This window comes from Lepus europaeus, chromosome 5 (genome assembly GCF_033115175.1).
Source record: "Lepus europaeus isolate LE1 chromosome 5, mLepTim1.pri, whole genome shotgun sequence".
In the NCBI taxonomy this organism is placed as follows: Eukaryota; Metazoa; Chordata; class Mammalia; order Lagomorpha; family Leporidae; genus Lepus; species Lepus europaeus.
The window spans coordinates 151,641,915-151,658,070 of NC_084831.1; the positions used below are offsets into that span (position 1 = coordinate 151,641,915).

General features: G+C 42.5%; 1 protein-coding gene across 1 annotated transcript in view; it reads right to left on the minus strand.

Moving 5' to 3' along the window:
• The window catches only part of CEP350 (centrosomal protein 350), a 159,467-nt gene that overhangs the window by 123,648 nt on the left and 19,663 nt on the right, over positions 1 to 16,156 (minus strand). The window contains exons 2-6 of the mRNA XM_062192943.1: positions 15,929 to 16,014; positions 13,833 to 13,876; positions 11,479 to 11,593; positions 9,437 to 9,596; positions 3,170 to 3,792 (exon numbers count right to left, since the gene is read on the minus strand). Of these exons, the coding sequence (XP_062048927.1) occupies positions 3,170 to 3,792; positions 9,437 to 9,596; positions 11,479 to 11,593; positions 13,833 to 13,876; positions 15,929 to 16,001 (1,015 nt within the window). The 5' untranslated portion in view covers positions 16,002 to 16,014. The remainder of the gene's footprint in view (positions 1 to 3,169; positions 3,793 to 9,436; positions 9,597 to 11,478; positions 11,594 to 13,832; positions 13,877 to 15,928; positions 16,015 to 16,156) is intronic.

Sequence of the window (16,156 nt, forward strand, 5' to 3'; positions counted from 1 at the left end):
GAGCCCCTGCCACACATGTGGGTGACTCAAGGCATTTCTGGCTCCTGGCTTCCGCTTGGCCCAGACCTGGCTGTGGAAGCCATCTGAGGAGTGAGCCAGCAATGGAAGCGCTGCTCTCGCTCTCTCATTCTGTCTCCCTTTTCTATCACTCTTCTTTTCAAATAAACAATAATTTATAAATATTTTTATATTTACTCTTCATTGACGTAAGGCATTGGTAGGGAAACTTTTCTGCCCAGGGAAATTTGGGTATTTATAACATCATTCACAGGCTATCAAACTTATCAACTTAAAAATTCACCTGCTATAGATTGACTGAATTTCAGGTCCTGCCTGTGCTTTCCTTCGCAGGACCAGATCAAATGATTTTGTGGGACTAACACAGCAGGCAGGAGGGACATTCCTTACCCCTGACCTAGGATACCCTGGCCATATGGCTAAATTAGTGAAGTCACATTTAGGGGAAAATACATGGCATAAACTTTATTTTGCTAAGAATTTCAGCTGGGCCAGTGCCGTGGCTCACTAGGCTAATCCTCCACCTGCAATGCCGGCACCCCGGGTTCTAGTCCCGGTTGGGGCGCCGGTTCTGTCCTGGTTGCTCCTCTTCCAGTCCAGCTCTCTGCTGTGGCCTGGGAGGGCAGTGGAGGATGGCCCAAGTGCTTGGGCCCTGCACCCGCATGGGAGACCAGGAGAAGCACCTGGCTCCTAGCTTCGGAATGGCACAGCACACCAGCCGTAGCGGCCATTTAGGGGGTGAACCAACAGAAGGAAGACCTTTCTCTCTGTCTCTGTCTCTCTCTCTCTCACTAACTCTGCCTGTCAAAAAAAAAAAAAAAAAGAATTTCAGCTGGAGGATGATCAGAACAGTTGTCAAGTTATAACAAAATCTTGCAACCATTGTCCAGTCCAGCTTCCCTGCTACAAGCACAAGCCACTGGTACAAACTGTGAAACTAATCAGAAAAGATGTCCCTGATAATTTACACATTTTTATTAGAATAACTGGCAAGAATTCACTCTATCCAAAAGACAAAGAAAGAACTCCCTCCTCTAAAGCAGTGAGTACACACACTGATGCTTGTCACAGCAAGTTTACCCTTACACACGCTTTGAGTCAGCGCATCCTAGCACAGTTATCCTGTCCTGGCGTTCTTTTTTTTTTTTTTTTTTGACAGGCAGAGTGGACAGTGAGAGAGAGAGACAGAGAGAAAGGTCTTCCTTTGCCGTTGGTTCACCCTCCAATGGCCGCTGCGGCCGGTGCACCACGCTGACCCGAAGCCAGGAGCCAGGTGCTTCTCCTGGTCTCCCATGCGGGTGCAGGGCCCAAGGACTTGGGCCATCCTCCACTGCACTCCCGGGCCATAGCAGAGAGCTGGCCTGGAAGAGGAGCAACTGAGACAGAATCTGGCGCCCCGACCGGGACTAGAACCCGGTGTGCCGGCACCACAAGGCGGAGGATTAGCCTGTTGAGCCACGGCGCCGGCTGTCCTGGCGTTCTTAACTCCTGAGGAGCTGCCTCACCAGCTGCAGTCACTGTCTCTCTGGGGGCAAGAACTCAAAACAGCGATGTCTCAGCAGCACTGTAGAGCTGCTCTGGGTCCGATTTCCATGAGCAATGGTTTTGGCAAACCTGTCAACGAAGTCCTGCTGCTTCCTGAGCAGCAGATGCTCTATGCCACAAGGCTTTACGGATGTCGTGTCTGTTCTGAATTCTGGGATCCACCTGCTGAACAGTCACAATGCCTTCCGACTTTCAGTTCCTCATGACAGAACTTCGCTTGTTTCCTGATCAGCGTATCAGTAAACGGCATGTGTTCGCTGCGACACTGATGGAGCCGCTCTGAATATACAATCGAGACCTTCACTTGGATCTCCATGCGGTGTACTTCTATTTTTTCAGTCACTTCTGTTCATCCCTCGCAGCAGAGAGCTTCAGTAGTTCATTCGTCCTGTTTCTCCACTTCCTGGACGGTGGTCATTCCACCACCACGCTCGGAGACGTTTCACGCACCACTGTGCCAGTGCTCCGCAGCCCGACTCTGTGCTGTGGCCCGTTTCAGGTCAGGTAAACATACACGCTTCTTTCTCCTATCACTGTTTCTCAGCAGGGCATCTCAGACAGTTTTGGTATTTGCAACATGTTTGTAGCACAGAGCAGAGAAGCAGCCGAAACACAATGAGTGTTGGTCTCAAGCAGGGCACCATGGGAAACCTGCCACTGGCACACCCAGTCTTTACACATGCCAATTTAGTAACCTTTCTCTGTGTGCCCACATGAGAGAAGCTGGGTGGCAGCCATGAAAAAGGTGCACCATGGCTAAAGAGGGCTAAGAGGTTGTATTCCCTTCCTCTACGGGATACCACATTATGCTTTGTGCATTTTTTTAATGATTTATTTCTTTATTTCAAAGAGTTACACAGAAAGAGAAGGAGAGGCAGAGAGGCAGAGAGAGAGAGAGGGAGAGGGAGAGGGAGGGAGGGAGGGAGGGAGAGAGAGGTCTTCCACCCACTGGTTCATTCCCCAATTGGCTACAACAACCGGAGCTGTGCCAATCTGAAGCCAGGAGCTCCCATGCGGGTGCAGGGCCCAAGGACCTCGACCATCTTCCACTTCCACTTCCAGTTTCCGGCTAATGTGCTTGGGAAGGTAGCAGAAGATGGCCCAAGTAATTGGGCTCCTGCCACCCATGTGGGAGACTAGGATAGAGTTCCTGGCTCCTGGTTTTGCCCTGGCCCTAGCGAAGGCAGTGGAGCCCTTACTTGGGTCCCTGCACCCGCAGGGGAGACTTGGAAGAAGCTCCTGGCTCCTGACTTCGGCCTGGTCCAGCCCCGGCTGTCATTTGGGGAGTGAACCAGTAGACGGAAGACATCCCTCACTCCTGCCTCTCTGTCTCTGGCTCTCCCTTTCTGCTGCTCTTTCAAATAAATAAGTAAGTAAATATTTTTTTAAAATCTAATTCTGGACTTTAACTCCAGAAATTCTGATTTAGGTCCAACGTAAGATCTAGGAATCTGTATGTATTTCTTAACATGTATCTTGAAATAATTTCTTAGGCAGCTGATTTGAGAAATTAAATTCAGTTCTAAAGATGATCTTCTCTAAGCAAACACACCCTAGGAAGAAAGGGATACAAGGAGAGAGAAGGCTACAAAGCCTGATTACCGACCTTTGTACGTGGGAGCAGGTGGTGCTGTTGCCACTTTCCTGACCTTTGCTGTCACTGAGTTATCAACATTGACAACCATTACCGGATGGTCAATATGACCCAGATTCTGGCCCCGGCCGTTTATTTCTTCGGAATGTTCCCACTGCTTCCTAATCCGCTCCTTGAGTTTTTCCAGTTTGATGTCATGTTGTCGCCTCTTTAAAATGTCTAATCTTTGGGAACTGGAAGTACTAGCAGAGGATGGAGAAGAGTCAGTCAGCCTTAACACTTTTGGATCAATATCTTGGCCCATGTTATTCATGGAAGGCTTCAAATTGTTCTCGTTTCCTTTTGCTCTGTTAGGCATTTCTTCTTCAATTCTCAGAGGAGCTCCCATCTTAATCAAACATTCAGAATTTTGCAACGCATCAATTGCAGGTCGATCATTTAAAAACCTAACAACTGTATCATTCATAACAAAGGATTGAGAGCTGTCAAAATCACAGCAATGCATATTCTGTTCTTCTCGATTGCTTAGCATCCGGTTCCCACTCTCAGCCTTTTCTTCATTAACATCTACACAATATACAGGTTTTGAGTCCAGATAGCTGGGACTTAAATTGGAAGGTGCACCATGGATTTCCCTATAATAAAAAATAAGCTTTGTTACCACAGTTAATAACAATATACTATTTAACTGAATATTGCTAAAGTAGTACATTTGAAATATTCTCACCATAAAACAATGATAAGCATGTGAGGTAACTCATAGCTTAAATAGCTTCACTTAGCAATTCTACAATGTATACATATATCAAACCATCATTTTGGGGTCAGACACTGGGCCCAGCCGTTAAGATTCCAATCTGGATGCCCATATACCACATAGCAGTGCTTGGATTCCCAGCTCTGGCTCCTGACTCCAGCTTCCTGTTAACACAGTCCCTGGGAGCAGCAGTGATGGCTCAAGTACTTCTGCTCCTGCACCCACACAGGAGACTGGCTTAAGCTCCTGGCCCCCAGATTCAGCCCTGAGACCATGGGGACAGTTGAGGACTGGACCTGCAGATGGGAGCTCTCTATCATGAAGTAAATAATTTTAAAAATTGTGTACTGGCGCCATAAACTAGAGTGTCAATTTGTTGGGTCAACAACAAGAGCCACTGTGCACTTGCTCCTCATGTGGGATCTCTGTCCTTAATGTGCTGTACATTGTGATTTAATGCTATAACTAGTACTCAAACAGTATGTTTCACTTTGTGTTTCTATGTGGGTGCAAACTGTTGAAATCTTTATACTAAATTGATCTTCTGTATATAAAGAGAATTGAAAATGAATCCTGATGTGAATGGAAGGGGAGAGGGAGCGGGAGAGGGGAGGGTTGTGGGTGGGAGGGAAGTTATGGGAGGGGGAAGCCTTTGTAATCCATAAGCTGTACACTGGAAATTTATATTCATTAAATAAAAGTTAAAAAAAATTTTAAAAAAAATAAAAATAAAAATTGTGAATAAGAGTACAAAACTGGTCAAAATGAAACTAATCATACAAACTAAATAGAAACTTTAAGTTTACATGAGACACTTAAAAACACAAGAAATTCCAATAATTTAAAAATAGTAATACTAATTAAAAATACTAAGACCCAACGTTCAACATCTCTTTATTAAGTTGAATAGCAAAATATGTGTGTAGAGATTTGAGAATTCCAGGAAATGGGACATTTAAAACCTTTTTTATTTATTTGAGAGGCAGAGAAAGACAAATAGAAAAAGTTCTCATTCACTTGTTCACTCCCCAATGCCCCCAGCAGCGAGGGCTGGGTCAAGGGCAAAGCTAAGAGCCAGAAACTCAATCCAGGTACTACAAGTGGGAGCAGGAACCTATTAACTTGAGTCACTACCAATGTCTCTCCAGGTCTGCACCAGTAGGAAAATGGAGTCAGGAGTAAAACCAGGAATTTAACCCAGTACTGTAATGTGGGATATGGTGTCTTAACCATTAGGCCAAATATCTGCCCCCCAAAAGAGAATTATAATCCAACTTTGGGTATTTATTTGATGTCTGTTACCACTGGATCACTCTCCAAGTGGCCCCAACTGCTAGAGATGGGCCAGGCTGAGGTCAGGAGCCTAGGACTCCTTCCAGGCCTCTCAAATGGAGAGGGGGCCCAACCACATGGGCCATCCTCCACTGCTTTCCCTGACACAATAACAGGGAGCCAGATCAGATGTGCAGGAACCAGAACTTTGATTCAGCACCCATACGGGATGCTGGTATCGCAGGCTTAACCTGATGTGCCACAACACCAGCCCCAGCATCTTAACTAACAGGGAAAAAGTTCTCAAATATCGGCATCTTACACATGTAACTTCTAAATAATGTGCCAAATTAACAAATAGATTGAGGATAGAAATAAAATTAGAAAGTACAATAAATATTTTCCAAATAAATGTGGTTAGTAAAGTTAAACCTCTCTTAACCATGGAGTCCTTTTTTGGATGCTTCAAACCATGGAGACCACATCTAGAAACTCAGGAGTAGGGGCTAGCACTGTGGCATAGCGGGTAAGGCCACCGTCTGCAGTGTCGGCATCCCATATGTGCGCCGGTTTGAGTTCTGGCTGCTCCACTTCGGATCCAGCTCTCTGCAATGGCCTGGGAAAGCAGCAGAGGATGGCCCAAGTGTTTGGGCCCTTGCACTTGTGTGGGAGAGACCTGGAAGAAGCTCCTGACCCCTGGTTTCGGATCGGTACAGCTCTGACTGTTGTGGCCGATTGGGGAGTGAACCAGCAGACAGAAGACCTCTCTCTTTCTTTCCTTCTCCTTCTCTCTGTGTAACAATGACTTTCAAATAAATAAATAAATCTTTAAAAAAAAAAAGAAAGAAAGAAAGAAACTCAGGAGTAAACAAAGACTAGAAAGAGTCAAAGTACTTATCATAAAGTTTGCATTATCTGTTCACAAAAACACTAGCAAACGTCTCCATCAGAAATAACTTTTATTTAATATAGCATTCTAATAAGCCTTATTGTAGGAAAGTGGTTTCTTAAAAGGGAGGCCAATGCAGACAGACAACCCTCGGCAGTGAGAAGAACATGTGATTTCCCAAGGAGACAGTCTGCAGTTTCCATCAGACTGCCACTGAGACTCATGACTCAAAAAGCCTGAGATCCTGTGTGCGTGGATTGGGGCTCAGAAATGAGTCCTGCAGCTGCCACCAGAGAGCAGACTACATGGGGTCATTTTCACCCTTTAGACAAGCCTGCCACCATTGACGGTTAAAATCCTGTGGCTCTGAGGTGGGCATTCGCCCTAATGGTGAATCACTAACTGAGACACCGGCATCACAGACGGAGTGCCTGGGCCTGAGTTTCAGTTTCACTCCTAATTACAGCTTTCTTATAATGCACACCCTGGGAGGCAGTACGTGATGGCTTAAGCAGTTAATATCTCGGCCGGCTTCCCAGATCTGAACTTCCACCTTGCCGAGCCCCGGCTGTTGAAGACATTTGGGGATTGAACTAAAGGATGGGACCTGTCTGTCTCCTCTCCAAGTCTCTCTTTCTTCCTTTCTGCCTTGTAAATAAACAAAATTATTTAGGTCTAAAATTCGTATCTTTAGAGAGTGTTTAGCCTCTTTAGGGAGTGTCATATCAAAGTACCTGAGTTCAAGTGATTGTGTTCCTGTCATCCACACACTGCATTCCAGCAAACCAAGCCCCAGCCTTGGCACGCACCTGGGGAATGAACCAGCACATGGGAGCTCTCGGTCTAATTCTTCCCCTCAAATCAGTAAACTATGAAACAAATAAACAGAGGCAGGTGTCTGGCCTGATGGTTAAGATGCCAATTGGGATTCTCCACGTGCCTCATCAGAGTGCCTGTGCTTGGGTCCCAGCTCTGACTCCCAATTCCAGCTCCCTGCTAACAGGCAGTCTAAGAAGTAGCTGGTGACGGCTCAAGCGACCGAGTTCCTGCCACCCACAGAGAGACCAGGATTGAGCTTCTGGCTCAGGGTTTCAGCCCAACTCAGATCCATCCATTATGGGCATTTTAGACAACTCTTTCTGTGCCTCTCCAAAACTTAATTTTTTTTTTAAAAGATTTATTTATTTATTTTAAAGTCAGAGTTACAGAGAGAGGATAGGCAGAGAGAAAGAGCGGCGCTCTTCCATCTGATGGTTCGCTCCCTAATTGGCTGCAATGGCTGGAGCTGCGGCGATCCAAAGCCAGGAGCCAGGAGCTTCTTCCGGGTCTCTCATGCGGGTGCAGGGGCCCAAGGACCTGGGCCATCTTCTACTGCTTTCCCAGGCCACAGCAGAGAGCTGGCCAGGAAGTGGAGTAGCCGGGACTCGAACTGGCGCCCATACAGGATGCCAGTGCTTCAGGCCAGGGTGTTAACCTGCTGCACCACAGCACCAGCCCCAACTTAATTTCACAGAGTCGTTCATTCCCTCACACATCAAATACTTTTTGAATATGTGGATGGGTATTCACTACACAATTTTTCACCTTTTGCATAAATTTGGAATTTTTTGTAATAAAATGTTAAGAAAACTTTTTACTAAATATTGAGTACATGCTAGGTATTAACCTAATGCCAGAGAATAAGACAAGATTTATTCCCTCACATAGGCTGGTGTATGGAGCAGACATGGAATGCAAATATAACAGGACATGAAAATGCTATAGCAGAGGTTACATGCTATCATGGGAGCACATATTATTAATTAACAATGCCGGGAAAGTGGAGTGAGGTAGAAACAGATCTGGCCATGTTTCATACAGAAAGTCATAAAAGAGTTTAAATAATAAAAGTAGAGAAGGACATTCCACTCTCAGCTGTGGAATTCTCTTCTTCACAATTCCTACACAATTTTAAATATCAAGTAGTATTCCTGCAAGAACAGTATCAGAGTATGGATGAACAAGGAGTCAGGAAGCCAGTCTCCACACTATTAGGGATTATGCTGCCAGGCAAGTCAGGATTTCTGTGCATAGAGATTCTGAACTGTGATAATTGTTCAACTTTCTCATTTCTCCTTTTCTAAACTGGGAACTTTTACCTAGATTAAATCCTTGGCTTTCTCTCTGTATTTTTTTCACCACTTTTATTACTTCAATACTAGTGACAACTTTCAAATTTATATTTTCAGCATACCAACTGACTATTTTCCCTAGATATTTCAAAACTGTATCAAATGTAACATTAAAAATTGCATAATCTATTGCCTCGCCTAAATTATTTAACTTAAATTTAAGAGTACAAATATATACCTAGATTTACCACGCATCATCATGAAACACCTTGATTTACTGTCGATACTTTAAAATATGAAAAATACTGACAAACAATGAAGAAACAAGATCTCATGTATACTACTTACTCATATGACTATTTGCCAATACTAAGAGTGGAAACATATTTAATCATTAGTAAATATGTTTCTCAAGTACAAAATTCCATTATTTTACTAACTAAATATCATAAACTATGTTAAAATGCAAGCCATTTTATACTACAATTTATCAAAGTTCACACATCAATCTTTAACATCTAAGTTGCTAAAAGGAGCCACTGGCAACAAAATAATAAACCAATTCATTTCTTTGTTTGTTTTGCCTTTTAAAGATTTAACTTATTTGTTTGTTTGAAAGGTAAAGCAACAGACAAAGACTTTGCATCCACCGGTTCACTCTCCAAATTCAAGCAACAGCCAGGTATGGAGCAGGCCAAAGCCAGGGGCCAGACATTCCATACAGTTCTCCTGCAGGGCTGGCTTCCGCTGCCTTCAGTGGTGCTTCAGTGGAAGCTGGACTGGAAGTGGGACTCAAACCAGTGCTGCAAGACAGGTGCCAGCATCACAAGTGGTGGCTAACCCACCATGCCTCCACGCCAGCCCCAACCCACATTATACCTCCAGTAAGACAGACATTGTGGACGCATTACTACCACCAAAACATCAATCAACTACACAAAATTCATTATGTAGAATTCTGAATCTGAGATATTAAGAAAAAAATAGCCACACTCCCAGAGACTAAATAATTTGTTTCTAGCAAACCTATTGAAAATGACAATGTTGGTTGTCTGGGGTAAATATTACTATTTCTTCCCTCCAAATATTTATCTATAAAAGAATATACTGTAGTCTATATTTCATAACATAAAAGATTTTTGCCATATATCATTCAGAATGAAAAAGGTAATATTTGCATTAAAAACTAAATTATAATCTTACGATAAACATTACAGGGTAACCCTAAGAAACCTTTTTTAAATACTAACCTGTAAGAAACCAAAGGTTCACGAAATTCTACACGATTACTTTTCTTCACATTACTCTCCAGGGTGGTAGCTCTGAGAGGACTACGAGATTTCTCTTTTCGTGATTTAGAGGATTTGGCAGTTGGAGCATTAACCCAAGAATCATCCAGGTATCTACCATCTAAAGGAAAGGAAATCTGTGAGAACACACGACGTAAAACACAACTGCCTCTGACTCTGAGTGGTACCTAATAAAATCACTGAGAATTATGGGAGGCATTCCCACTTAGATATTATATAAATAGGCGAAAAAATTCAGATTAAATTATTATAGCACCTCAATAGAGAACGATTACATTCTGCACAGTCTAAAATAAAATTCTATGTATAAAATTCTCTTTTGTCAATGGCTGCAATTCACTCAAAAGATAAATATCAGACAAAATACAAAAACTCACAGGTTAAAAAGAAAATCACAGTTTCGGTAAAGAATAGTAACTTAAAGGTTTTTGCAAAACCAATTAGGAAAACCAAAGCCTCAAACATATAAAAGATTTGTGTAGAAAATATTTGGGCCAGCGCTGAGGCTCACTAGGCTAATCTTCCGCCTGTGGCGCCGGCACACTGGGTTCTATTTCCAGTCGGGGCGCCAGATTCTGTCCCCATTGCTCCTCTTCCAGTTCAGCTCTCTGCTATGGCCCGGGAGGGCAGTGGAGGATGGCCCAAGTCCTTGGGCCCTGCACCCGCATGGGAGACCAAGAGAAGCACCTGGCTCCTGGCTTCGGTTCAGCGCCATGTGCTGGCTGCAGCGGCCATCGGAGGGTGAACCAATGGCAAAAGGAAGACCTTTCTCTCTGTCTCTCTCTCTCTCACTATCCACTCTGCCTGTCAAAAAAAAAAAAAAGATTTAAAAAAAAAAAAGAAAATATTTGTACTGGGGCCAGCGCCGTGGCTCACTTGGTTAATCCTCCGCCTGTGGCGCCGGCATCCCACATGGGCACCAGGTTCTAGTCCTGATTGCTCCTCTTCCAGTCCAGCTCTGCTGTGGCCCGGGAAGGCAGTGGAGGATGGCCCAAGTGCTTGGGTTCCTGCACCCGCATGGGAGACCAGGAAGAAGCACCTGGCTCCTGGCTTCACATCGGCACAGCACAAGCTTTAACAGCCACTGGGGGAGTGAACCAATGGAAGGAAGACCTTTCTCTCTGTCTCTCTCTCTCAATGCCTATAACTATACCTGTCAAATAAATAAAAAAAAGAAAATATTTGTACTGTGTCAATCTATGACAGTATCTGTACGGAAGATAATCCACTTATGGTTTTTAAAATCCAACAAAAGGCCAGCGCCGCGGCTCACTAGGCTAATCCTCTGCCTGCGGCGCCGGCACACCGGGTTCCAGCCCCAGTCAGGGCGCCGGATTCTGTCCCAGTTGCCCCTCTTCCAGGCCAGCTCTATGCTATGGCCCAGGAGTGCAGTGGAGGATGGCCCAAGTGCTTGGGCCCTGCACCCCATGCGAGACAAGGATAAGCACATGGCTCCTGCCTTTGGATCAGCGCGATGCGCCGGCCGCAGCGCGCTGGCCGCGGCGGCCATTGGAGGGTGAACCAACAGCAAAGGAAGACCTTTCTCTGTCTCTCTCTCTCTCTCACTGTCCACTCTGCCTGTCAAAACAAACAAAAAACCCAACCTAAAATACATCTCTTAAGTCAACTGAATTTTACTTTCAATGAGATATACTATACCTGTAAATTAAAAAAAAAAAAAAAAAAAAGAACCAGACATACACAACCCCAAAACCTCAAAATCAAATTCTTATCACTAAGAAACAAACAAAAACTCATTGTCAAAGATGATGTAACGGTACAAAAGTCCCGGTTTAAAGACGGTGAAACAGCATCTACAGGCACTGAATATGAAGCCACATCATAACCAAAGGAGAAACAAACGCTGATGACTGACGACGTACAGCTGCTGGCAAACACAGGGACTTTAGAAGAAATTAAGATAAAACAAAACGAATAAAAATTCACATGTAATATATCTTTAGAACTAACTTTATACATACCTTTTCTACTTATTTTTCGCGTAGCACTTGTAGAAGACTTCTTGGCCTCCATGACAGAATCAAACACAGCTGTACTTGTGGGGGCTACTTCCAATTTGTTTTCAATGTGCCTCAGCTAAAGTTTAAACACCATCGCAACACATTAGTTAATTCTGTCAATAAACCAGCTACCACGATTACAGAGTTAAAGCTGTACTGCCCAGTATCTTTCTTTTCTAATGAAGAAAAAACTTGGTAAGGTTTTCAAGCAGTATTAGAATCTTCATCACTTATTACTTCAGCTGTAACAGCTGCCACAATGCTGCCCAAATTTGCACAGTAAAATAAACAAATTACGAAGTATTCAAAGGTCTCCTATCTGTCTTGCTGAACTATTTTAATCGTTGAGTTTTTTGAAAGCAATAAATTATCTGACATTTTTTGTGGCATGTCATTATGCAATATATCCTGTGCAATTTACATGCACAAATGAGGAAAGAGTGATTTAGCTGAATTAAAATTTAGGATTGCTCAAACAGTTACAATATTTTACAGTTTTATGTCTATAAAATAAGTTTCAAAATAAGGACAAAATTCACAAGCTAGAACTCAAGTTTCACATTTACTTTGCAATATTAAGTCAACTTTTAGTATAACTACCAATGTTCTCAATGACTTTTAAAAAAGCATTTTTTCCTGAATAATACAGAATTACATGCTTACAGGATAAGATTTAGGAAGACAAAAACATTAAAAATTAAATTAATTAAAATTCTATCACACAGATAAATTGCTTGTATGAAATTTTCATTTATCTTCTTTCAGATTTTTGCAGTGTACTGTACTTCAAAATGGGAATAGGGGTAAGCACTTGGCCGAGTCGCCCATATCACATGCCCATATCAGAATACCTAAGTCCATTCCTGGCTCTATTCCTGACATCAGTTTCTCACCAATTCAGACCCAGGAGGCAGCAAGTGATGGCTCAGGTATTTTAGTCTCTACTACCCAGATTGGAGATCTGGATTGAGTTCCTGATCCAGTCTGAGCCCAGTGCTAGCCACTGCAGGCATTTGGGGAGTGAACTAGCAGAGTAAAGTCTGTTTCCCTCTCCTCCTCTGTTGTCTGTCAATCTCTCATTAAAAAAAAAAAAAAAAAAAAAGGAATAATATCTTTTACATACTAATAGTTCTGTATGAGGCTTTCCTTCTATTAAATTATGAGCCCCATCATCCTTAAAAATTCCTAAAAAAAATACAATATTTTTTAACAACTATTAATAGTTTAGCTCTAAATTAAATTAAGGGGTTTAAAAAATGATTTCTTTATAACAGATGTTTAACACCCGTCTAGAAGACAATATACACTGATACCTATATCTATATCCATTTCTATATCTATATCTAGACAAAATCTGATCCTGCATTGGGATCAAATCTGGATTATGTATCTTTTCTTTTTTTTTTTTTGGATTATGTATCTTTTCTAGATTAATTTTCAAAACAGTCTAAAGAGTAGAAGAAAACACCATAAAAGTACTCAGACAGGAAAGAAAGAGTGATCCAAATTCAGACGGTGTACTAAAGAATACGGTAAGGGTAATTTGCCCAGAGAGCAAATAAAAAAGAAAAGGGTTTTGCAGTGAAGAGACTTAAGTTTGCTTGCAAAAGTTCATGGAAAATAGGATTAAAAGATAAGTTTATTTTTCCACAAACCTTCTGCAGTCTCCTCATTTGTATCACTTGCCCAATTTGCATTCTTAACCTCCAGATAACACTGGGCAGAAGACAAATGGAACAAGTGGCTCAAAATCCCATTTCTTAGTACCAGAGAAAACTGTATGTTACTGCCAGGAAAAAAAACAAAAACAAAATAAAAGCAGGTAATGCCCAATCCACTCAAGAAGCTAGCTCTGTTTATTTCCTCCTTGACAATGAGCTTCAACATAAACACAGCACCACCTTCCAAAATGTATCGCTTTAAATCTCCAACACACAGTTGCTAAAGGTGAAGAAAAAGTTATAAATTATTGTAATTTCCATATTTCCTAGTATAATGCTCCCAATACCTAAAATAGTGCCTTATTTATTTCTTTACTATTTAACAGCTGTCATGTTTGTTCATTGTGTGATACATGAGGGTACTTCAGTAAGTTCATGGAACACTGAATTAAAAGAAATTTATTTGGTGCAAAAATGTTTTGAAATCCTTGCACAGTTTTAGTATAACATACACTATCCACAAACTATGTAAAGTACCCTCATATAGTATATAACTTTCAAGAAAAGGCCACAGAAAACATTTGAATCTATTCAATCATAACAGAAAATCAGTCTTAAATCAGAAATGAGAAAATGGAAGCTAAGACTACTTACAGCGGCCTTGGACTGAGAAAGTGCATCCCACGACGTGGTTACGTCTGCCAGGGAAAACTGACAATCAGTGAATCCGAATCTCAGAAGTAGACTTTGGAATCTCAATTTTACTAAGTCCCAAAACGCATTCCAAAGTTAGAAGATCACTTTAGTAGAAAGACCATTCCTCACGTGGAGTCAAAGTATGCTTTTCCTCCCTAACCACTACCCTGCAAAGTCAAGCTTCCCAACACAAACATGGTTTAGGGTTTAATAGACACTAACACTACTAGTTCTTTAGAGAGCTGGACCAACACCCCTACCAAACTCACATTAGACCTCTCCAAAAATAAACAATATGTTCAGTTTATCCCAATGAGCTGAAAAACTACAAAGTTTTACATTTCATTGTATTTCACATTATAATGTGAAAAAGAAACTAGTTCAGACTTCAATCTATCAGTAGAAACAAAGATAAAATCTATTTAGACTTTCAGATGACAGCCCTTCAAATAGTTTAAGGCCACATATTTCCCATTAGTCATCCTTTTCCAGGATATTTTTATTTCCCCAAATATTCCTCACATTATTTCATTTCCAGGTTCCTCAGAAACCAAATAATCTTTCTCTAGATCTCACAAAGTTTGCCAATCTCCACCAAAAAATATTATGCACTAAAGTTAACTCTAGGGGACAGTGTTGTAGCATGGAAGGGCGCTGCCTGTGATGCCGGAATCCCATGTGGGCGCCCGGTCCACATTCCGGCTGCTTGACTTCTGATTCAGCTCCCTAATAATGCACCTGGAAAAGCCATGGAAGGTGGCCCAAGTGCATGGGCCGGCCTCTGTACCATGTGGAGACCTGGAAAACACCCCCTGGCTCCCGGCCTCAGCCCGGCCCAGCCCTGGCACTTCAGTCACTCAGGGTGCAATACCAGTGAACGCAATCTCTTTTTCTCTCTATTTTTCTCCATATAACTCTGCCTCTCAAATAAAAATGTTTTTAAAAAAAGTTAACTATAATGCATGATTTAAAAAAGGAGTTCAATCAGACTATTCTATTGTTTATGCACTACCTATCTAGACTATATTAGGACTTATATTATACTATTTAGGCCAGCGCCGCAGCTCAATAGGCTAATCCTCCACCTGCGGCGCCGGCACACCGGGTTCTAGTCCCAGTCAGGGCGCCGGATTCTGTCCCGGTTGCTCCTCTTCCAGTCCAGCTCTCTGCTGTGGCCCAGTAAAGCAATGGAGGATGGCCCAGGTCCTTGGGCCCTGCACCCGCATGGGAGACCAGGAGAAGCACCTGGCTCCTGGCTTCGGATCAGCGTGGGGCGCCGGCCGCAGCGCGCCGGCCACAGCGGCCATTGGAGGGTGAACCAACGGCAAAAAGGAAGACCTTTCTCTCTGTCTCTCTCTCTCTCTCACTGTCCACTCTGCCTGTCAAAAAAATAAATTAATTAAAAATAAAATAAAATTAAAAATAAAATAAAAAATTATACTATTTATTGACATTAAGCCAGAATACTTGAAATACCATATAAAACTAAATTTATATATACTGGTTTAATTTAAAAAGGATGGATTCAGAGCCAGCGCTGTGGCATAGTGGGCTAAGCCTCCACCTGCAGTGCTGGCATCCCATATGGGCACTAGTTTGTGTCCTGGCTGCTCCTCTTCTGATCCAGCTCTCTGTTATGGCCTGCGAAAGCTGTAGAAGATGGCCCAGGTGACTGGACCCCTGCACCTGCATGGGAGACCCAGAAGAGGCTCCTGGCTCCTGACTTTTGATTGGCTCAGCTCTGGCCATTTGAGCCATTGAGGAGTGAACCAGCAAATGGAAGAGTTCTCTCTCTGTCTCTCTGTCTGTGACTCTACCTCTCAAATAAATTATTTAAAAAATAAATAATAAATAGAAAGGATGCATTCTTCCTTGACAAGACAGTTTACCACAGGATGCCTTTGAAGATGAGGTACCATGTATATTAAAATTTAAAACTTTTTTTTATAAATCAAAGCTTATAATTTTCATTTATTGATTAGCCCAGATTTCAACATATTTGACCTAAATAAGGGACTAAACACAGTTAAGAAAAAAAAAAAAAAAAGTCATACCTTGAACAGTATCCTTGTTTTGAGAGTTTCTTGGGTTTGGTAAAGGCACCTCTTTTGATTTGCTGCTCCTCATCCTGCCCAGTTACCTGCAATCACATCGACAGTATTCACTGAACATCAGGATTAGAATAAGATTAGAGGCAGGCGTTTGGTACAGCAGTAAAGACGACCACATCCCAGGTCAGAGTTCCTGGCTGAGATCCAGGTCTGCGTCCAATTCCAGCTTCC